The sequence below is a fragment of the Cavia porcellus genome, unplaced genomic scaffold (assembly GCF_034190915.1).
Source record: "Cavia porcellus strain 051 isolate PalLab524CR breed Dunkin Hartley unplaced genomic scaffold, mCavPor4.1 scaffold_23, whole genome shotgun sequence".
In the NCBI taxonomy this organism is placed as follows: Eukaryota; Metazoa; Chordata; class Mammalia; order Rodentia; family Caviidae; genus Cavia; species Cavia porcellus.
In genome coordinates this window covers 61,354,639-61,378,442 of record NW_026947506.1, presented here as the reverse complement: position 1 = coordinate 61,378,442, position 23,804 = coordinate 61,354,639, and the positions used below count along the sequence as shown (strand labels likewise).

General features: G+C 44.5%; 1 protein-coding gene across 4 annotated transcripts in view; it reads right to left on the bottom strand.

Moving 5' to 3' along the window:
* Positions 1 to 410: 410 nt before the first annotated feature.
* LOC100735536 (ubiquitin carboxyl-terminal hydrolase 42-like) overlaps positions 411 to 23,804 on the bottom strand; it is a 47,416-nt gene continuing 24,022 nt past the window's right edge. Inside the window, exons 8-21 of one of the 4 annotated variants that reach the window (XM_063234490.1) lie at positions 22,265 to 22,367; positions 21,352 to 21,419; positions 20,155 to 20,225; positions 19,612 to 19,694; positions 19,340 to 19,451; positions 18,077 to 18,217; positions 17,787 to 17,887; positions 16,438 to 16,594; positions 14,985 to 15,112; positions 9,205 to 10,737; positions 7,740 to 8,008; positions 3,168 to 6,857; positions 2,848 to 2,916; positions 411 to 801 (exon numbers count right to left, since the gene is read on the bottom strand). In XM_063234490.1, the coding sequence (XP_063090560.1) occupies positions 6,850 to 6,857; positions 7,740 to 8,008; positions 9,205 to 10,737; positions 14,985 to 15,112; positions 16,438 to 16,594; positions 17,787 to 17,887; positions 18,077 to 18,217; positions 19,340 to 19,451; positions 19,612 to 19,694; positions 20,155 to 20,225; positions 21,352 to 21,419; positions 22,265 to 22,367 (2,774 nt within the window). In that variant the 3' untranslated portion in view covers positions 411 to 801; positions 2,848 to 2,916; positions 3,168 to 6,849. Of the gene's footprint in view, positions 802 to 2,847; positions 6,858 to 7,739; positions 8,009 to 9,204; positions 10,738 to 14,984; positions 15,113 to 16,437; positions 16,595 to 17,786; positions 17,888 to 18,076; positions 18,218 to 19,339; positions 19,452 to 19,611; positions 19,695 to 20,154; positions 20,226 to 21,351; positions 21,420 to 22,264; positions 22,368 to 23,804 lie in introns of all 4 variants that reach the window. The other 3 variants (XM_063234488.1, XM_063234489.1, XM_063234487.1) reach the window with 3 other exon arrangements.

The following is a 23,804-nucleotide window of genomic DNA, read 5'->3' as shown; positions in this document are numbered from 1 at the left end:
AAGCTACCCACAGGGGAAACCCTGTCCCAAACAAAAAGCAAACAAAGCTTGGCTGTTAGGTTTTTAAAATTCCAGCTTCTTCTGAGAGACACATGTAGGTTAAAAATAAAGAAGCATATGCTAGGGGCTGGGGGTTTAGCTCAGCGGCATAATCACCTGCCTTGCAAGCAGGTGGTCGTGAGTTTGATCCCCGGTACTGATAAAAATGAAAAAGACAAAAAAAAAAAAAAAAAAGAAGCAGATGCTAAGTTTAGTAGTTTGAATGGTGGCCACCATCTTGTTTGATTTTTTGAGCAATACTTTAAAATATTAAAATTTTCTAGTGAAACATTTGATTTCCTTGGTGAGTAACTACCTACACAACTTATCAGTGTCCAAGGGGTACTGCAGAAAACCAGCCATAAACTGGGTGCCTTAAAATACAAAACTTTATTCTCCTGCAGTTCAGCAGGCCAGAAGCCTTTCTGCACCAAGGGACAATGCCTTGCAGGCCTGTCCCTGGATCATGGGCACATCACTCCAAGCTTTGCCCCCCTTCACATGAACGTCTCAGTTCTGAGGACACTTGTCACCATGCTCAGAGCAGGCTGCTCCTGTGTGCTCCCTTTCTGTTCTGGCCTCTCTCCCCTCTGAGGTGCAGTCTCACAGTCATAGGTGCCCTCGTCCTCTCAGGCTTCTGACTGCTTTCACCTCCGCGTCTCGGATGTGAACTTGAACAGTGGGTCCCAGTTTCTCATGGCTGCAGCCCCAGTCTCCTTCAAAGGAAACTCAGCCTCCCCAGCGGCCACTTCTGTTCCGCACCTGCAAGCACAGAAATTTCCTTGTTCCAAGCCTGACCGGCTTTCTTAAGTCCTCCTGAGTCATGTCACAGGATGTACCCATGTTCCTTGAGGTCTGAAGTGTACTGACTTGCAAAGATAGGTCCTGAGTGTCCAGAGCAAACCCTCCCTTGGGCCTATTAGACGTTTGGCTTCTCAGGGCACAGCCACCAACTTTGTAGCCACAGAGATTATAGAACACATAGGAGGGATGGAAATAGAAGGTGAGAGGACTGCAAGAACCTCTTAAAGCTGTGGCCCCTCCAGAGAAAACCGGAGGTACTGCCTGCTCTTGAGCTGCTGGTTTTTCAGTAAGGCCAGCTTCCTGATCTTTGGTGCCAGTCATAGACCAGGCCAGGGAGCAGTAACAGCGCTGCCTCTGCTCATGGGGGCCCCCCTGGTGTCTTTGCTTCATTACCATACCCCTCTCTTGCTCTGCAGTTTTCAGGACAGCAAGGTTTACCATCCTGTTGCACTGTCAGGCTGGTGAAGCCTTATATGAAACAATCACTTGTAATAATTTGTTCAGTAACCCACTTATTTGTCTTTAAACTGGTACATCACCAGAAGACACATATGTACTTTTCTTTGGATGGGTAAAGCGTAGAATGGTATTGGAGTCTATGGCCATACCAAGATGAACACGTCTGATCTCCTCTGATCTCAGAAGCTAAGCAGGGTCGGGCCTGGTTAGTCCTTGGATGGGAGAATGGTATTGGACAATCAGACCATGCAGTTTTCCTGTCTCTCTGATACTTTGGCTGAGTCCAAACCAGTGAGATCATCACAATGCGTTTCTGTCCATGGAAACTGAGTCTGACTTGCCTTTCTGATACTTCCTGTCTATGGTAGTCACCGTTTGCAGGGGAAACAATGCAGGACACATAATTTATAGGATTGTCTTATAATACTCACCCCAAGTATCAAATGCAAAAGAGTGGAGCAGATCTGTTCTCACCATAGAGACTCAAAGAATGTGGCTGAGGGCCTGGATGTGTAGGCACCATGGGGACCTGATTCATATTTTCACATTTGGTGCTTGAAAGCTGTGTGTCCAGAGAAGGGCACAGGCATGGTGAGTTGCGAAAGAGGCCACGGCATGGCCACTGCCAATGAGCTTCCATGGATGTGGGCAGCTGATTACTGGCATAGAGCTAGGGGTTCCTGAAAAGTCCTACAGCTGTCAATATTTTGTGCACTGCACCGAGGGCAGGAGCAGACCAAGGGGACAGAGAGCAGTCAGCATTGCCTTGATACAGTGGGTCCTTGGCTCTTTTCAGCCTGTGCAACTCTTGTCACTCTGTCCTTGGCCTATCACTCAGGTGACAGTGCCGGTACATGGGGTGGCCCAGCTGGCTGCCCTGGGCAGAGAGAGGGAAGGGATAATAGATGTCCTAAGCCAAGGATATGAGTTGTTGGAAGGAGCTGCTTGCTATGGAGACAAATGTGAGGCTGAAGAGTAAGGGTCCTCGAGCCACTGGGGTGGAGGTCTGGGGGGATCGGGACAGAGGAGAGTCACTGGTGGAAGTACAGGGAGCACCAGACAGGGGGCCTGGGAGGAGCAGTGCTGCTGTCCTGTGGTCTGAGCAGCTGTCTAGGGAGGCTGGTGGTAGGCGGGCAGCACACTGTGGGATGATTTGCTGAACAGGGTGAGGACAAGGGAAGAGCAGCAGGCATGGCCTGACCTAGCCCAAGGTGGCTGGCCTGAGACCGGGACCATGTCATAGTATGAACACTTTGGAGAAGGTGCCAGCAGAAACAGATTCAAATGTAAGTAACCAAGGAGAGAGGACAGAGTAGAGTAGGGGACAGTAGTGGTCAGCAGGGAGCAGCCCAATATGGGGATCTGCAAAGCAAGAACAGCCTTCCCTGCCCACTGAAAAACTGAGGACAGCCAGGGATTTAGCTCAGTGGCAAAAGCACCTGCCTGGCATGAGCCAGTTCAGGAGTTTGATTCCTGGTACCAAACCCCTATACCCGCCCAAAATACAAGCATGTCGGAAGCTTCATCAGAGCCTCTAGGCCTGACCTCAGCTCTCACCAGGTCTCAGGACACCACAGCTTGGAACATCACTGAGTGAAGGACTGGCCATGGCACCTGCAGAGGAGAGCAAAGTCATGGTCCATGCCCTCCACCCTCCAGGTAGACAGAAAACAGGAGGTGGAGGATGCCATGCAGCCCAGGAAAGCACAGAGGGTGGGGGTTGCAACTTTAGGGAGGGTAGTCAGTGGGACTCCTCACAGGGAGGGGCCAATGGCAGCAGCATCTGCTCACTGGGACCTGGTCCCTGAGGCAGGAGCAGCCACTGGCTTGGGCCTGAGGTGAGGCAGGCCCCAGATGTATCTTACTGCTGCTGGCCTTCCTCCAAGTTCAGTTCTGTGATGCTGATGTGGCCTCACATGCACTGTAAGCGCTGTGGGATGTCATCAAGCTCCAGAAATCACTGGTGGGATCCAGGAAACTGTGCCAGTGGGGACAAAAGTACTGGGATCCTTGCAGAAGTGGGGCTTGCTGAGCTGTTGGCTACAGTCACAGAAAAGACAAGCAGTTGGTAAATCTCTTCCCTGAATTACTGAGTGTAAAGAAATCGAGTCTCTCTGCTGGTTCTGAGGACCCCTCTGTCCTCTGTCTTCTTGCATTAGCCAGAGGCTCACCCCTGATCCCATGAGGACAGAAGAGTGAGGCTGTGGGACTGAGCTTCTGAGCCTCCTCATGGTGGCCCTGTAGCTCCTCTTATCTGGCAACTGCTTTTAAACCTCCCCAAGTTCTCTGCAGATGGGCAGTGCTGATTTGGAGGTGTTTTTATGTTTTCTCTTGCAGTACTAGAAATCTATCCCAGGGCACCCTCCTGGGGCATGTGGGCCTTTCTGTTGAAGGTGTTGAGAGAAGTGAGCATGGAGTCTTGTTGGTGAATCTTTTATCACCACGGTCACCTCTGTGCATCTATGCCAGATGGCTGCTCACCCAGGATCAGGCAGAAGACCCTGGGGCTCAGCATCTTCAGTAACTTGCCCTATCAAGAGCCTTGCTTGACATCGCTTAGCTCCAGGATTTCTGTGACAGTATTAACACTGAAGGCATCTGACATCCTGCTGTGTACCTGACCTATACCAGGCAACCTAGAAGTGGGAAGAGCCTCCCTTCAGTGAGCAGACAGTGAGGCTCAGTTGTGCTCATCGCCTCCCCACGTGAGGGTCTAAACTTTGTCTTGCATTATTGGTCCCATGTCTGGCCAGAAACCAAGCTTCCTCCAGAGACAAAGGGTGGCAGGCAGTTCTGAGCAGGAACCTGGGCCCAGAGATGGCAGCTCCACAAAGAGCACCACCAGACGAGCTGTCTTCCTGGGTCCCGGGTACCATTTGAGGTTTATTTGGCCCGACCCTATGGGCACACGAGGCCCCATATCTCCAGGTTCCTGAAACAGTTCAGGTGGTTTAATGGGACACTAAATGAACTCAAATTAAAACTTTTGTAAATAAAGCAGCATCTAATGCCTCATATAAAGCAGTGCTTGTTTTTAAGATTAAAAATGCACCCATCTACACAGATGCTCTGCTGCTATTATAGATCAGAGTCCAGTTTTCTTATTTTTATTTTCTTTTTCCCCAGAAAATGTCTCTATTAACCGAAATATAAGCAATATGTACATAAGATAGATTGATTTGAGTGTTTCGCTATTCACTGTACATACCTCCTACCACTTACATGAGTAATTTCTCGATAATAAAATATCTACCAATAATTTTCTGTAAAGTGAGCAAAGCAAGTGAAATGTGTATGGCTGTTAAAGCTTGCAATATTGCCTTCACTAAATCAAAACCACATGTGTTTTTAAAATAAGGCTGTCTAAGGCTTGCTTCCTTAAAATAGAGATGTGCTGGGCCCAGCACAGCACGGCCTGGTGGCCCTGGATCCTTCGCTGAGGTCTGAGGCCCCCCTGGAGATTCTGGCAGAACTGTGCAGCTTTTCAGTATAGTGAACGAGAAGACAGAAGATGCAGGTGCAAGTGAGTGGGGACAAAAGCTGACAAATGCCACAAACTGACGGCTTTGCTGCCGTTTATGGACTATGTCAATTCCACCTGCTGCATATTGACAGTGGAGCAAGTGCTTTTCCATCTTTAAGAGAACAAAGACCAAACTAGGAATCGCTGAACCGCACAAACTGTCTAAACCATGCAATTATTTACACAGACACTACTAAATACCATGCTCCCTGCTCCAATATTATAGCATAGCCATATGAAAAATAACATCACGGCATGATTTTGTCCATAACTAGAACTCTTAGGACCAGGCTGACAACTGACTCCAGGATCCTACAGGTGACAAGACCCAGTATAAGAAAGGGTTATATCATAAAGAACATACTGTAATCTTCACAAGTATTTGGACTTTAAATTAATAGTATGAATACTCAGCATAGCTGCTAAGTTGTTTGGAATAGTTCCGCAAAGTTCCAAAGCAAATCTTGCCTGTGAAACACCTTTTCACACCTGAATACAATTAAACTAGGAAGCAAATTAATTTTTTAGTGTCAGACACCACAGATAACAGCCTGCCATCAAAGGTCGAGTTGAAAGCTTGTAAATTTTTAAGTAAGTCTTTAAATGAAATCCCTGTGCTGTCAGTTTGTCCTTTTAATAATTCCATGGTTTCCCAGTTGGTCTTGCACAATCACGTGCCTAACTTGGAGGAACACTACATAAATATGAGTCCTCAGCCTGAGTGTGTAATTGTGCAGTTCAGCAGCACGTGAGATGTGCTGTGGCTGAGTGTTATTTTCATTGTGATTTATATACACAGCATTTTACAATGTCCACAGGTGCAGAAAGTGTTCATCCTTTTGGAATAGGGGCAATTAAGAAAAGATAAAAACCCAAAGAATCATGGCAAAATATGTACAGCATTTACTAAGGAGGCATCACCCAGATTTGAACAAATTTATGTTAATACTGTAACCGAGTTGGGATGACTGCTGTGGAACATGTTGAATCTGAAAGACAGGAGGCACAGGCATTAGTCAAAAGGAGGGTCCCCCCGGAGCCAGGTTCCCCTTTCTGTCCCCCCCAGTCCTCAGGTCCCCTTGCTCTTCAGGAAGCTCTTTTCAACTGAAGCCATGGCTGCCTTTCTGAAGGCAGAAGAGGAACCCATGGAAGCCAGGCAGCTGCAGAGGAGCTTCCCTGGCCAGGGAAGCACCACCTGCTGGGCCACACTGCACCTGCATAGCCTGGAACCCAGCTGTGGCCAGTCCTTCCCAATCCTTAGATCCTCTTTCACTCCAGAAGACTTTCAGTCCTCAGACTTAAAGGCTTTCCCTTGAGGACACACAAGTAAAGAGTGTTAATTAACTGCACACTGATCGTCTTTCGATAGTTCACCTCCAAGTTCATTTAAAATCATCCTTGCTGATTGGTTTATGAGTACCATAAAGACAGTTTCCTTTCAGGAGTTAAATGGTTCACCTCTCTCTTTGCTTCCACCAGTGGATAACATGGAACAGGAGTCCCCACCTCCCAGGACTACAGAACACCAGAGACTCAGACTCAGCCTCCATAAAATGAAGGCTCTGCACTAGTCCCCTGGACCTCATCCCAACAAGATGGCAGTGTCAAGTGAGGGGTATGACCTAGCCTCGGCCTGACCACCCACCGGGCATAGGTGCTGAGCTCTTGTGATGGACTCTGCTTTCTGGGGAGGGGACAAGGGCTTCTCATCCCAGATGCTTATCTCATGGTGGCTGATTCTGATGGGGGTTCCCTGTGGGTTTCTTCCGCGGAAGAAGGTGGGAAGAAGCAGTGCCTCCCCTTGCCTAGCCAGGGAGAAGAGGTCCCACCCTCCAGTGCTTGCTTAGAATTCAGAGGTCCCCATCATTGCTGCTGGTTCCATAGCTCACCACTCCATGACCCTTGACTTTCCTCAGAAATGTGACACCTTCTCTGTCCCTTCCCAGTGCTTCTATGAAGAAGAAAATGCCCAGGGGAAGCACTTACCTGAGCTAGTGATTATTATTTGTTCCGAGACCAAGTTGTCAATCACCTGAAAGGCAAAGGTTAATAAACATTGTAATGACAGTACAATTTCTAGTGTCTGTGCTCTCAGCATGAATGAAGTGGTTCTCATAGTTTTGTTGAAGCTTAACACTGGCTGCCTGCCTTCAGCACCAATCAGTCTGAGCAAGGTCAAGCTGCACACAGCCCCTGCAACAAGAGTCCCCTGAAAGTAAACTGAGGTCCCATGATGATGGATTGTCAAGCAGGTCATGATGGACCTGCTTTAGTCTTCTACTTGCAGCTTGGAAACTGTGTCCCAGGACCCATTCCTGTCACTTTCAATCTTAACAAGCTTCTCAGGGCTCCTCCTTGGGGAACCTTTTACAAAGGGGGAGGGGCTGCCCGACTGCAATCAGAGCACAAAGAGCTGCTAACTCACAAGAAGACACAGCTGACACACAAGGATCCAAGATGCCCAGTATCCCAGAATAAGAGGGCGAAACCAGGAGCGCAAAGGCGTCGACTTTAGAGGTGGCAGCTAACTTTTGAATGGCCTATGTCATCAAGTTGTGAGTTACAATACACTCTGCCTGTGCAAAAGCATCATTACTAAAAATGCATCAAAAACAGTAAGTTCTCCCTTGTAAGTAAATATGCAGAAATCCAGAGAGCCATGAATTTCAGGAGTCATAAATTCAACTTCCAAGAAACCATCCTTCAGTGCTAATGGATCCTTGTCAAGCATCCAAACTACACAAGGATAGTGAATCAACAGGGCCTGTGAGTCAAGGCTGGAGAGACAGGAGCCCTGCATTACTCACACCACCTTCCAGGGACTTGGGCTTACACCTCCCTGTGTCAGTCCTCATTTCATAACAAGTTTTGTGAAAGAGTTTTTATCTTCTTAATTCCACAAATCGCTTCTTACCCTGGCCATACTGGTACCGGTCAGTCCTGCTGTCCAGCTTTAAGGGTTTCTTTTCCATTTGAAAAAGTCCAAAGCCCTCCACAGGCAGGCCATCAGCAAGCAGGGAGCTACCCTGAGGTCTCCAGACATCATCCACAGTCTCACAGCTTGTGGTCTTGGGTGAGTGAAGTCCTGGTTCTGTTCCAAAGTTCTCCGAGTGCCTCTTCTTTTGGTATCTGCAGGGCTGAGTGTCTGACTGCACTACTGGGAGGTCTGTGTCCAGCAGACACCTGCAGAAGCAGCAGCCAGATATTAGCAACAAAAGCACCAGCACCACCTCAGACAGCACATGGCACTGTCCTGACCACTTACTGAAGGCACTCAATGTAAAGCCACGAGTCAGTGCTTATCTAGTTCAGAAGGGTTCTCCACTTTCAGCTGTAAATCATTTTAAAGCCCAGGGCCATAAACTCACCAACTTCAACCCACCCCTGACTCCCCCACCACAGGCTCTGTGCTCAGGAGCTGGGGGTGTCAGCTGGAAACATGGAAGTATGGGACATCTACTGAAATCAGTGATAGAAGGAAAAGGAAAAAGACAGACAGACAGACAGACAGGAAGGAAGGAAGGAAGGAAGGAAGGAAGGAAGGAAGGAAGGAAGGAAGAAAGAAAGAAAGAAAGAAAGAAAGAAAGAAAGAGGAAGAGAGAAGGAAGAAAGTAGAAGAAAAACCTTTTTCCAGTGTCTGAGACTTAGAGGAGGAAGGGGTTGGTAATTTGCTTTCATCTGCCCCCTAAGTAACCGATGCCTGTTTATATACAGCTTTTGGCCTTCCTTCGCTAGGATTTTAGGTTTTTAAAGGAAGTTAAGTAGAATACACAGGAATTCCACCCATCCTCACTCATCTTCTCATGAAGCAGTCGGTTTCAAGGCGGCAGCCAAGGCTGGGCCTGTGGCTCCCTGGCAGGCGCTGGCCTCATGAGCACAGCTGTGGGTCTCATCCCCAACACACACACACACACACACACACACACACACACACACACACACACACACACACTCACACAATCAACAACCTATTTAGCATTTTAAAAATGTGACTGTTTTTAGGTTTTGTATTGAGATTCTTAGAAGAAGACCAAGAAAATAAATGATGCCCCTCAGAATCCACCCTTGGCATACAGGGCAAATACCAATAGAACTGTGCCCTACCTTCGCCTGCTTCCATTTAGTCTCTCAATTTACAAACAAAAACAAAATTATGAAATGTAACTTACCTGATCATCAATTTTGAAGTCACCAAGTTACCTCTACAGAACTCACAATTATTCGTAGGATTTACAAAGCATTCACTGAGAATGGCGAAATGAGGCATTTTATGATACAGGAGGTAAAAGCTGCACCGTTTTAGAAATGCAGAGAAACAGTGAAGTTTCAAAACCCACAGAGCTGAGGGACTGGACCCTGCTGGCAGAGCCCGCACTCACCTGTGCTCCCGCTCATGGTGTTTGGCTTTAGATTTGTTAGGCTCCTCCAGGTCTCTCGGTAGGCTCCTGCGGGCTTTCTTTGGTGTGCTACCCCCGTTACAGATACTTTCTGCACTCTGGTACCTGCGCTTGCGTGACCTCATGGTTTCATGTCCACGAATCCGGTGCGACAGGCTGCAACCACTGTGGTCAGCCCCGAAGGCAGCTTTCTCCTGAGGGTAGCACTCAGGGTGCAGAGGGAAAGGCGGTGAAGCACCAGTGTGTGGGCTGTGGAAGCCGGTCCACTCCCACAGCAGGGCAGGCAGCTCCTGGCCCTTCCTGGCCTGGGAAGAATCCTTGTGTGACCGTTTCACACTGCGCTCCCTGGCTTCGTATGGAGTGTACCTGTTGAGGTATCTGCACTGGTCCCACCACATTTTCTTGGGGTAAGACTTCTCTGGAAGCCTGCGATGCTCCCTGCCAGAGGAGCAGTCTGGGCTCCAGTCCTGCTGAGCCCCACTCCAGGTTTGGGAGTGGTGGGAGCTGTATCTGCTCAGAACACAGGGCTTCCCGGGACTGACTCTGTCTCCACAACACAGAGGGTGCTGGTTGGCACTGCAGTGCTGCACAGCATGGCACTCCAGCTTGTTGTGCTTTCTCGCGTAGCAGAGCCACTTTCTGTCACAGTTACCCTCAGTTCTGCTCCTGCTCCTGCTCCTGCTCCTGCTCCTGCTCCTGCTCCTGCTCCTGCTCCTGCTCCTGCTCCTGCTCCGGCTCCGGCTCCGGCTCCGGCTCCGGCTCCTGCTCCGGCTCCGGCTCCCGCTCCGCCTCCGGCTCTGGCTTCTATCCCTGCTTTTCTTTACATCTTCCCCAGTGGAGGAACAGTCGTGACGGTAATGGTAACCTTCATGGTCACATCGCGTACGGCTGCTTATTTTTTGTGTACGGTGGTCAGGAACCTTCTGCACAACCTGAACTTCACTGCACCCCTTGGCATGGCTGTGCGCAGGGTCCCCTTCAGGATGGGTGCCTGGGGTACTCTGTGGCTGAGTAGAAGGCAGTGCATTGGCACATTCTCCTATATTCTGGGTCTCAGCCCCTGTGTCACCACACTGATCTCCCCTGAGGGAAACCAAGGGCCCGGGCTCACATCTGCCTTCTGACTGTGTGAAGGGAGCCGGGCTCAGCTGCTCCACTGTCCCGGCTAGTCCAGAGTGCTGCAGGCTCTCAGGTAACCCGTTCACCTTGCTGCAGTCCTGTGTTACCTTCCCAGCATCACAGGGCTCATAAAGTGGGTCTGCACCCGTGCTTGTCTGGTTCTTGTTGCAAAGTTTCTTTACAAAGGGCAAAGACACATCAGTTATGGCTGAGCTGGTTTCTGACATCACATCTCTCATGGATTTGAGGCTGATTTCCGGGGTCAGCAAAAGTTTCTTAAACATTTCACACAGACTTGCAATCGGGTCCACTTCATCATGGGAACCAGCAGAAACACTGACAGCCTCAAGTTCTGCAGTCAGGTCCCCAAACAGACTTTGCTCCATTCCAGGAACACTGCATCCCGCCAAAAGAAAGAGACAAGCCAATAGTTAGCAGGATGCTCTACATGCATTGTCATGGCTTTCATTCAGTAAATATTTTTTCACTTTAAATATAGCTACTTTAGGTATATTTAGCTACCTTATGGACAGTATCAGGCTACCACTTCTGGACACCAACCAAAATTTACATCAAGCCTACCCGGTTTTCAACAACAATAATTCTGCAGCTCTGCACATTGCTTGTTTCCAGATGTACTTCTAATTCTCAAGAACTAAGTCATTAGTTGATGACTTTCCTGCCTCCCTTCTTTCTCTTGGAAGCTCAGAGGTGAGGTAGCTATTTCCAAACAGAGCCAACAACTCCTTAAATTAAGGAAAACTAAGGGACTCATTGAGGCTCTCCACAGCTCTGGAAACAGTGCAACCCCTACCGTGATCTCCACTCTCCACTTAGGAGATCACTCCTACAGCCCTGAGGGCAAGGTAGTAGCCCTGAGTGTAGCAGGGGACTTTTGAGGCTGCAAATCAAAGCACATGTGCTTGGCCACAATGCATGCATGGCCTCACTTAAGTGTATACACACAAATTCTCTTGCACATTCATTTTGAGCAGCAAGGTGAATTAGGAAAGAAACAAGGGCAAAGTCATTGTGCAAATGCAGGGCACCCAGCTATTCTATCTGAAGGCAAAGGGGGATGGAGTGTGCTCTGCCTCTCCATTCTTCTTTAATAATGCCACATCCCTAACATAGGGTCTTGGGGGCCATCTGGGGTGCTCACAGTGCCATGGAGGTGGCTATTCCCTGACATGTCCTCACATCTATTGGGGTGAAACCCCAGGTTATACTATTGTTACCATTTCTTTTTTTTATTTAAAGACAAAAAAAGACATGACATAAAAAACAAAGCAGTAAAAGGGTACAAGTAATACAGAATTTCAAAAACAAATGTACAGTAAGAAATCACTGGTAAATGGGTACATACTGTCTTCTTAGAAACAGTTGTCCAAATTACAAAATTAAAGCATATAAAGTGGACATTCACAGAGTGAAATTGGAGACAGTTCCGTTCCATGATCCAACAAAAGCTCCGTAATATCGTTTTCCATCCTACACACTCAAACATTTCCGTAGACATTACCCTTCCCAGGAAGTAAAGGATTGTGTAAAATGAGAAATGGTCACAGTGTGAAGTGGCTGAAGCTTCCCCAAAGTGGCTCACAGCCCAGTGGTGCCGATGGCAACTCTGGATGCAGTGTTCATGCTGAATGATCACAGGGTGCACCTGCAGGTGCTCAGGTATCTGCCCACTGATACACTGTGTCCTGCAGCTTTGGTTCATCTGCAGATTCCACATGAAGCAACCACAGCTTCACTCCATATTCCTTTCCTCTTATTCCTGAGTTGTGTTACAGCTATGTCAGCACACTGACTTGTTTTTAAAAATTGAATGTAGGTCAGCCTGCCGAGAACCAGCTCAATAGGGAGTCAGCACCAGCCCTTGCCCCTGCACACTCCAGCAGCCCTTGGGATGCTCCCAACCCAGGGAGAAAGCATGACTGGGGAAAAGCAGCAGCAGGACCTGTACCAGCACACCCTGTGGCCACAGCAGTCGGGAGAATCCAGGAGAATCAAACTTGCACACTTTGGGGAAATTGTAGCCAATGCAGGAAGGGCCTGGGACACCACTACCCGCTTGTTTGGAAGAACCCAAGAAAGTGTCAAGATGAAGAAGCAAAAGGCATCCCGTGGACTCAAACCAAGCAGAGCAAGTCTAGAAGAGAAAAACATGGGAGAGATCGGGAGTTGCGCGTCTGAAGTTTCTAAAGAGATGGCAAGTGAATTAAAGAGACAACTTCAGGAGGCTCTAAAACAAATTAGTGAACAGAAATACTATCTCAGGTAAAAGATGAAATGAAACGCATGATAAAAGAGTTGCTAAACGTCTCTAAAAAACGCATAGATTTAAAAAGGGAAGTGCATAGGAAACAGAGAGAAACCTTTAATGAACAAACTAGGACAGATTTAGAATGCACGAAACAGATTCAGAGAGTTATCCAGGAAATTAAAACTTCCATTGAAATCTGGTAAAACTGCTTGAAAGAAACAGAAGATAGACTTTCAGACCTTGAAGACAGGTGTGGAGGTTGCCATAGTAAGGGAAAAATCTCTTAAAAATAATAGCAGGAAATAACAATTCAATGATTTCATGATGATGCAAAGCAAAATGATTTAAGAATACTAGGTGTCACTGAGAAAGCAGGGGTCAACACAAAATGCCATTTATGGAAGTAGGAGCAGAAAACTTCCCCAACATGGGGAAAGAATGTGACATACAGATAAGGCATATGGAACACCAGCTAGCCATAACCAAAATAAATCTCCACATATAATACATATAATAATCAGGATTCCAAAATTTCAGCACAAGAGCACAATATGAAAAGCTGCATGAAAAAGAAACAGATCACCTATAAAAAACCCATCACATTCATGACAGACTTCGCAACACAAACCAACAAGTCAAGAAGAACTTGGAGTGAAGCATTTCCAGTCCTGAAAGAAAACAGCTTCCAGCACAAATCAATGTAGCCTGGAAAAGTTTTTTCTAAACTAATGGAGAAGCAAGATACTTCCATGACAAAGAACTGAAGGAATTCATAGCCACCCAACCAACCCTGCGAAGAATACTAAAGCACATGTTAGTGAGAGATAATAAGACCAGAATTCCAGAAAGAGCATCAGAAGGGGACCATGGATTGGGGAACTCAGTTGAAAGGAGGGAAAAGTAGGCAGCCAGTGGCAGGAAAATAGCACAGCAGAGACCAGCCAGTGGATGGAGGCCATAACATTAATGTAGATGGCTCCATTCACCAATAAAAAGAAACACAGGCCGAGTGGATGAGGGGATAAGACCCATTACTGCGCTTTATTCAAGAAACACATTGAACTCAAAAGGAAATTCATAGACTGATAGTCTAAGGAGAGAAAAGTGCTCTATATGACAGGGAATCAGAAAAAAAGTAGGGGTCTCTTGCCCATCAGCTGTAGAAAGGATAGGAGAGAGGTGGCATTTCTACACAATGGAAAGCTACTCAGCTAGAAAGAAAGATAACCTTGAGGCTCTTGTGGGTAAAGGAATACAACATGAGATCATGCTCATGGTGAAATGATTCAGAGTCACAAGAGGGAACATCATGCTCTCTCCCTAGTATAAAAACTAAAGCAGTTGATGGGATCCAAAATGCACAATAGATGTTGTGAAGGTGAAAGGGGAAGAGGTGTCTACAGGGGGAAGGCTGTGGCCATTGTTAATCTAAACCCTGTTTCATACCCTGTATTGTTCTTTTTCTGTTAAGCTTGGTTTTATGGATTTGTTTTGCTTGATTTTATCTTACTTGATGGCATGAATGTCTATTTCTGAAGTAACAAAAGGTAGTATGATGGTAGCCATTATGGATTTCCTATTATCTTATTTGGAGCAATGTATTGCTTGATTTGATTTTTTTTTGAAGTGATTTTTTGTTTTGATTTTGTTGTGTTTGATTTTATTATGTCTGATGGTGTAAGCAGCTACTCTGAAGATATCAAGATACTTTATCGTAGCCACTGTTTTATTCCAATTGTGTTGCCCTGAAGTCCCCTATGACTTTCATTGTTTTGTTTTGATTAGTTTTATTTTGCTGTTTTATTTGATTTGATTATGCCTGATGGTATGGCAGTTATTTTGAAGATAACAAGAGGCATTATGGTAGCCATTTCCTTTTATCTTGACAAGAAGCCTCGTATCGTGTTCATTGTTTTGTTTTGATTGATACTTCTATTTTGTTTGTTTGATTTCATTATGTCTGATGGTAAAAACAGCTACATTTTAGAAAAGAAGAAGCATTATGGTAGCCACTGTTGTACTCCTGCAGTCTTGTTTTGTAGGCCTGTATTGCTTTCATTGCTTTGTTTTGATTGGTTTTATTTGGTTCTGTTTTATTGGATTTTATTGTGCCTAATGTTACAGGAAGTTATTTTGGAGATAGTAAGCAGCATCGTGGTAGACAGTTGGTTTCCTTTTACCTTGTTTTGAAGTCTTATATCATCTTCATTGTTTCGTCTTGATTGTCTATTCTATTTTATTTCTTTCAGTTTTGTTTTCTTAAAAATAAAAACATTGAATGTGGGAACAATTGTATTCTCTATAAACTTAATTTCAGATTTCTACGCAGGCCCTCATAGGGTATTGTGGACTCTCAGAGGGTCTGTAAACTCACCGGTTTGGAACAGAAGTAGAAGCTTGAACAGGCCTAGGCCTGTTCACCTTGGGATTTCCACCAGGACTCCACGTGGAACTACTTGATGTGTCTATTGGTGCCCTGATCCTGTTCCAGTAAGGCAGATTCTGCAAGGGAGAAAGCCAGAGCCAGGTCAGCACCCAGCCTACGGCCTTCCCACGTTGGTCTTGTGACTGACAAATTACACAAAATCACAACCACCACCCTTTTCTTGCATCTGCTCTACCCACAGGCACCAATCACAGGCCCTAATTTTAAACTAATTCACACACAGGACATATATGTCTCCCAGAACACCATCCCGGGACCATATTCTTTCTGGGTCCTTCTAGGCATGGGTTCATGTATGCTCTCCTTGGCTGGCATTCCTAGGAGGTCACCACTGTACAGACAGAAGTCACAGAAGCAAGAATTGCAATTGGTTTCCAAACAAAGGAGAAAGTCACATGGGCATGGAGCAAAGGCTGCTTTGGGCTCTGCATGTGGGTTTGTGACAGCTGGGTGTCACCTGTTGAGGTGTCAGCATTGTACTCATGCACTTCTACTGCTCTAGGTTCCAGTACTAGCCCTGGACCCTGTGACAACATAGGTGACGGCTGGTTCACTGGAAAATACTAGTTGACCTATTTGGTGTTTTCTTAATTTTCTAAAGTAGCTGCTGAATCAGCATGGTAAAACAAAAAAATACTTAATATGTTTTAAAAACCTCTTTAAAATGTCTATTGCACCTGTCCCTTTCCCACTGTGCATGCTTTCTGCTTTGTCAGTCCCCGGATGTGTCTCTGAAGCGCTGCCCAATTCAGCAGCGGGCCATCACAAACCTCATCATCACCCCAGCTCATAAAGGCCTTTAACTGAAATAGAGCCCAAAGTCTACTTAAAAAAGCGTTTAACCAGATAATCTCATGGTTCAAACCAAACTCAAACTGAGCTGCAAAACCTGACAGCAGCAATGACCTAGTGCAGTTCAAGCTGCAGAAGGCCTGGGCAGGGGTCCCCAATGGCTGCGCGCTGCGGACTGTCAGGTCCCTTGGGCACACAGACACGTGGGCATGATCACACGCTTGAGGACAGCACAGAGGAAAAATGGCTCATTCCTAAAATAGCTATGTGGATACAAAGTGTCCTTCTAATAGGATCAATTTTCTGAGGGCTAATGTGAGTTAAAAACTCAATATGACACCAGGTTAAAGCCCAGGTCCACAGTGGGTACCAACATTTAAATATGCTCATACCACGTGTACCTCTCCATCATCTTTGATGCTGAAATAACTGTACATTTCATGTTTTGAAATAAAAGACCTGAATATAGGATTTTGTTAAGAATTCCAGTTGTAGACAGGACATGGCAACTACTGCAGTGTTAGCCTGAGTGTTTAAGGACAGACTCTTAGAGTGAGGTAAAAATCAGAGGCCACATGTGAAGTATTACCCGTGTCATGTGAGATGGCAGCTGTGGTCCATTAAACCCTGGTGCAGCCTGCTCTTTGGTCGAGGTACACTGATGGGTGTCCGGGTGTGAAGAGAACTGACAGGGGTGGCAGGGGAAATGAGCAGTAACCTCACCTCCGTGCTTCACATCATAGGTCCTAGGGACAAAGAAAGAGAGGGCTTAGGAGGACAAAGGGCCTCTTGAGTAGGGACTGCTTTACAAACTCAGTCGCTCTGGAACACACGGATGGCAACGGCACTGCTTGTAAATCACACTGCACAGAGCCACAGGATGCACTGGCTGCAGTAGGGGTGTGGGTCACTGTTGGGGTGCGTAGTCCAGGTCACAAGGCCAGCGAGGTAAAGGAAACAGTATTTTCAAATGCTATTCTGAGGATGCTGCTATCAGATGCCTATTTTTCTGTCTGTATTTTTAATTAAAAATATGGAGTACTGCAGAAAACCTTGAGAGTGTATGGGAAAGCAGGAAACAAATGTATCGTCCTGTCCATACAGAAGGTTCCCCTTTCATTGGACAGATCATCTCCCCATCTGTTGTGCAACACCAGGATCTCATAACAAACTGCTTTCCCTCCTTGTACAGTCAGCACGTTCTCAAAGCATTAAAAAAGGGAGGGCTTTATAAAAAGCACTCAGCATGCGATGGGTGACACAGCAAGAAACGGTCTTTAAAAAAGGAAGAAATGAAAAAAGTCTCTCTTGAAAACTGCATAGTATTTCCACCCATCATTCTGCCATTGTTGAACACTTTAGGATATTTTTAACCGTAAGCCACCATATTTTCACAGGGGTACCTTGGGGGCTGTGGTGTGGCTCAGTCATAGTGCCTGCGTTCTCCTTTGACTGTGGTGGGATGAAAGAGGCAGGGGACACTGTGGAGGGCACAGCAGATATTTTCTAAAAGTGGAATTTGTAAGTTAGAGCCACATCAGAATCAACCAACTGCTTGTCCCAGCCCACACTAATACCTAACCAGCACTGTGCTCAGTGTTAGAGAGGTGCTGGGTGTGACCAGGCAGGGTACTCAGAGCTCCCTTCCTGAGCCCTCTGGCCACTTCACATGTTCAGGTAGCAGCATAAGCCACCCCACCATCTTAGTCACCACCTTTGTCTTCCTCTGCCTCTCTCAATTTTGAGTGCCAAGGGGCACTGAGCTACTTCCCGCTCTTAACCCGAGCTCATAAATGTCCTCCGGACTCTGGAGAGCATGCAAAAGGGTAAAACCTAAAAACTGGCTTTTAAAAAAATAACTCAAAAATGAATTGAATGTGGGTGAGTTGAAAAGCGATTACAGTACAGAAAAAGTGGCCGATTTTTCATTGACATTACCTGATATAAAAGAGTATATAGGCTTGCTGACTCAGCACAGATGAAATATCACTGGGTGATACCATGAAATCATTCATCTGGTACCACAGACCATTGCTTGCCTGCAAAAGACAGCCAGCAAGAGAGAAATGTTAGATTTGGTCAAGTTGACAAAGACACAGTGAGAAGGAGGAGGAAAAGAAGCATTCACACATGACTTGTAAACCTGCCAGCTTTCCCCCCAGAGAATGCTAGTGCTTGCTGTCTTACAGAGTCTATGTAAAAGCAAGAGCAAAATCCACACGACTTACTTTTACGTAGGAGAAGTAGTGGCCCACACAGCACTTAGATCCGGTGTGGACCAGCACTGCATACAAAGAATATTGCATGGCTTCTCCACTAGGCTGAGACATGTATGCTCTAATATTGAGATGTTCTGGGTATTTCACAATCTAAACAGAAATGGACAAAGGAGAAGAATGTCATTTCTAAAGGCACAGAATGCCATAGATGTTCAGGCACAGTGCCTGTACGGTGCCCCAGGAGACCCGCACTACATGGCACAGTGATTTTCCAGCAGAAACCCAGTGTGCTGAGTCACTTTTCAAAAGACAAGATAAACCTAAAGGACACCAGGTCTAAGGATAACTAAGGTATTCTCACAGTCTTTATTTTCATTAAACAATTTAAGGTGCATATTAAGTGAATTCCCCAAAAACATGATAGGTGATAGTCACAAAATGACAACTCTGGGCATTCAATACCAATTATTTTAGTTTTAATTAATTAATTAAGTAAGTAAGTAGCTTTGTTGACACAAGATCTTAATCTGTAGATCACACTGGCCTCAACCCTAGGCTGATCTTGAACTTGCAAAACCTCTCCTGCCTCAGATTCCCTAGTGCTGACATGTGACTCTATTCCAGACTCCTTCAAATAATTAAAGAATACGTTAGTTATTTCTCGTGTATTTCATTGCAATTTTGTTTGTTTGTTGAAATAAGACTTCACTCTGTAAGCCAGGATGGCTTTAAACTTGCTATATCATTCAATCTGGTCCCAAACTCCTAATCTTCCTGCTTTAACTTCCTGAGTGCACCATGGTCAGCCTTGGACATGAATTTTTGACCACTTTCAAACTTTAGCAAGTGGAAAGAAAATAGGAAAATTGAATATAAGTGAAAAATCAGAAAACAAGAACATAAACTTGGATGAAAGAGAGGGAAGATCTAGTGAGAAAGACTTCTTTGGACTTTCAGATTATACAAACTCTACCTGTGTACTTTCATTACCATGGATATCAAAGAATTGACTATGGATGCCTAATACAGATAAGAGTCACCAATTTTCTCAGCAGGCTTGACCTCAAGAGTATAGTAAAGACACACATAATCTTAAGCACACAAACCAAACCCTTTACTCAATTCTTTGATTTATTCCCCTGCTATCCAGTGCAAGAAAACTGTAGAAAGTAAATCATCAAAAGTGTGCAGTGAGGTCATTTGTAACCCTGAAAAGCTGCTGGCACTTAAATCTTGGCTCCACATAAAATGTTAATAACATTATCTACATACCTTGGCAATTTTACTACCGGTACAATTGGAGAACCGTTTCAGAGACAGTGTGAGAACATTAGATGGTCTGTGTATAGAAAGGCTCTTTGAAGCTGGAACCATACTGTTACACCTTGAAGTCAAGAGAAAAAAAGGCTTAAGATGTCTAATGTATGGATGGTTTTTTTGGTGCTCTAGAATTCTACTCATTATTTCTCTGAAATACTCTAATTTAAAGATTCAACTGGAGTGGCCAAATGAGGGACTGCCAGCCACACACCACCCCATCATACTTGCTACACTTGTAGCAGTTCTCTCCTTCTAGCTGTTCTGGCTTCACAAACTGAGCCAATGCCTCGTTAACACTGCGAACATCCTGGGAGGAAAAAGCATCAATGCCACATCTTCCCACACTGCCGGTGGCTTGTGTGAGAGACAGAGAGAGCAAGCAAGGAAGCAGAAGACACAGAAAATTAATGCAGCATTTAATGGGGGAATTATTGTTTCTATGGGCATGGTGTGGCTGTGTTGTCAGCTACTTTGGAGATTGAAGGCGGAGGATTGTAAGATTTGGTCCTGCTTGATCAATTCAGATTCAACCTCAAAATGATTTTTAAAATAGACTGGGAAACTGACTAAGGGCTAGAGGGCCTTGGGATTAACTTCCAAGGCCACAAAAAAAAAAAAAAAACTTTTCCCATTAGGATGATTACCCCCACCCCAATTAAAGTTTGCCATTGCAAGATCAAAACCAGATTGATTAACACTTACTAAGTGAAAAGTCAAAGAGTAATAAAGATTTACAACTTGACCACCACAAAAAGTATGAGATTTACCTGTATCTCCAATGTAACATCAAGATACAGATCAAAAGTGTCTGAAACGCCTCTGCAATTTAAACATTTCACTGAAATAAAAATAAAGTGAAAAAGATAATCAAAGTATAATCAATATGGCAGTCTCAGCTGTTTCCATACAAACAATTTAAAATGAAAGATAATTAAAACAGTATAATTTTTCTTCTGCTAGATTGGCAGACTAGTTAATCTTATCCACAGTGTATGAAAAAGACTCATGAATTTGGACCTTAGTATACTACTGGCTGAAATATAAACTTGTATGACCTCTTAGAATGACAAAATGCCAATATTAAAATTTAAAATATAACTTATGACTCAAATAATACTACTAAGAATTTATCACATGCACTTTTACTTATACATTGTAATGGTTGATACATTGGGTCACCTTGACAAGTTTCCGAGCTTCACTAAGCAACTCAGCAGATATGCATCCCACAGTGTAGAGGACATGCCCTAGTGCAGTTGCTTACACACTAGGATGCTATAATTGTCAATCCTTTGGATCAACTTGAGAAGTTTAAAATATTAACTAATAATCTAGCAGGGTCCATCATCCTCACTTTGCAAACATCCTCAGCCTGTGCAAGACATGGTCTGAAGCTACCTACACTTGCCCTAGGGCAGGTAGTTTGCATACAATACAGAGAAGCTTGCTCCCCCCAGTCTTTCTGCTCTTGCTTCTTTTGCCCTCTTCTGCCACCATGAACTGTTGCCTCCCTGCTGTGCCACTCAGCTTTGTTGCCAGCTGATAATGGACTGAAACATCTACAAATTATGAGCTACATAAATCTCTTCCCCTTTAACTTTAGATCTCAGGTATTTTGCTCAAAAATGAGAAGATAGTAAGACACACATAAAGCATGAGTGCTGTCAAGTAATGCACTGGTGATACAGAATAGAAACCTAAGTAACCATCCAAAGGAGAATAAAATAAATGACCACTATGGCAGGTATGAAGGAATCCGTTACTACTAAAGTTAAGACAAACACAAAATATTCTGTAATTGCCTCTCAGTTCCTCATGAATAAGGAACTACCAGAAGAACATAGTAGAAACTGACATAGGGGCAGCCACTGAAGAGGAAGGAGTCTATTTTCCCTTATTTCAATTATTGGCATTCTAATACCACATGCCTGTGTCACTTCATGGACTTGTGAATACAATCTTACCTCTTGATCTTAGATAGCCTCCAAATATCTGATAAATGAGGGTGGTGGCCTGAGTGTGTCTATCTAATCTGAAAAAGACAAAACAGTGATTTAAGAATTGTGCTAAATTATAGGTGCTATGACTAGACATTAAAGGGTGCATATTTATAAAACAACAAGCATGTACAAAAGGGAACAATTTAAAAATTAGTCTACATGGTACCCAGAGATCAGACCCGCCTGGTGGAACACAGTAAGTATCTGGAGAAGAGGATGGAAGGAACTAAATCGTGAAGGGACTTTGAAATCAAGCCAGAAATTAGATTCAGAAGCAAACCAGCAAGAGGCAGGCAGTCCCAGCGGCCTCGTCACCCGGTGTGGGATGTGAAGCAGGGAGGGAAGCAGAGTCTGCCATCATCCAGACCACGCAGGCCTGGACAGTGAGTGGAATGCACAGGGAGGTACCGGTACCAGGGGTGTGGACAGGGGCAGGGGGGTTAGGAACGTTACATAACTGTCTGGCCCATCTCTCTCTTGAGTCTGCATTTAGATTTCAGGAAGAAGCTAGAGGAACTGGTAACTAACAGAGAGGGAGAAACAGAGAAAAGAGGCAGGAAACATATTTATAAGGCTGTAGGTCAACAGAGAAAATGTCTGGCTCAATTAGAAAGAAGCAAATACTTTTAGATGGCCAAAGCATGCTGGCACTCGGAAGTTAAGTAATAGCAAAAACAGTATTCATTTACTAACACCTAGAATTTATCACCTTTAAATTGTGATGGTAAGCACATCTTTTTAAATTTTAGACATGGTAAATTATGCAAATCAGGTGGGGAACGGGCAATGTAAAGCCAAAAAGTAAAGTTTCCAACATAAAAGGCAAAATACGTGTGATAAGCCAGAGATGTAACCCGAAGAAATGACTTGCACTCACTCATAGCTGCCCTGTAAGCACGCTTCCTGCATAGCATCAAGAGTGTACTGAAGAAATTCGTGAGCATCTTCTTGGTTTCCAAACCGGAAGTGACTAGCTATACCTAGAAATATTAAGACAAGCCTTTATCATTACATATTAAATGCCTAGGCTTCAAAGTTACACTTTATGTTCCTTAGAAACTGCCAGACATCGTACTGAATAAGAAAGCAGCACTCACACAAACACTACGCACTCTCACCAAAGCCCACAGTATCAGCAGTTCCTGAGAGTCCAGGAGCAGCCACACGGTGAGTCTCGTGTCTTTACCAAGTTGACACAATTCATTTGAATAAAGTCAACCTCAGTTCTATTGACTCAAGTTCATCCAAAATGTGAGGTGAGTGCACCCATTGTGAATATGACACTCGAATCCATAAGAGACCCGATGCAGGACACACATATTCAACGTATATCCTGTACCAATGACCAAGAACAAGTTATATTCTCATTTCAGTCGTTCTCGATGACTAAACAGTTGCAAAAATGATTTATGATTTTCAAATTATAAAGAAGACATCAGCACAAATATACGAATAACAGAAAATCTATTATACCCTGAGTTTTGCATATGTATGAAAATATAGAAATATCCTCCAACTGAAATCATGTAAAATTGCTACTATTTCACCAGTTTGACTGACAAAAATAGCAATTCCACGATTCTACTGTATTTGTATACAAATGAACACATTCAGGACAATGACACTTTTCTAAAGACTAACAGTTGTTACTTATACCTGCTAAAAGTAAATATATAAATAATCAAACAAAAGCTGTTCTGGCATGGCACATGCTAGACCAGTGCTCTATCACTGAGCTGTCTCCAAAGCCCCAATATATTCTCTACCATTTCGATGCTACATGTGGAAGAGTGTAGTGGGGCAAGTTAAGTAAGAAGCAATTCTTCAGAGAAAAGTTTGCGAGTGATTGGACAGAATTGTAAATATGGTGAAGGTACAGAATTGTCTTGGAAGTGAATGACATAGAAAAATAAGAGAAGTGGGCTTGGGATTTAGCTCAGTTGTAAAAAATTTGCCTGCGTGTACAAAAAGGAGAAGAGAAGGAAAAGGAGGAGGAGGAAGAGAAGGAAGAGAAGGACAAGGACAAAAACAAGGAGGAGCAGCAGGAGGAGAAGATATTCAACACAGCAATCCGTATTCTTTTTATGTTTTTACCTTAAAGATTGTCTTTTTAAATTTGAGTGTTCATTGATAGCTTATCAATTGATAAAAATCGGTCCTACCTAAATTGTACCAGACTCCAGTATGATCTAAAGATTTCTGTACTGTTCAATCTGCATCACCAATAATGCCAAATCCCTTTTTAATATCTAATGTTTAGCACCTTTTAAGGCAAATGATTACAGTTAACCATTCCATGGTTATGCATCCCTATAATTACCAAGCTAGATGACAGATTAAGAGCCAAGAGTTTTTTTTTATTTCTATGCATTTTATTACAACTTAACTAATTACAAAGACAGAAAGGTTAATTTAAA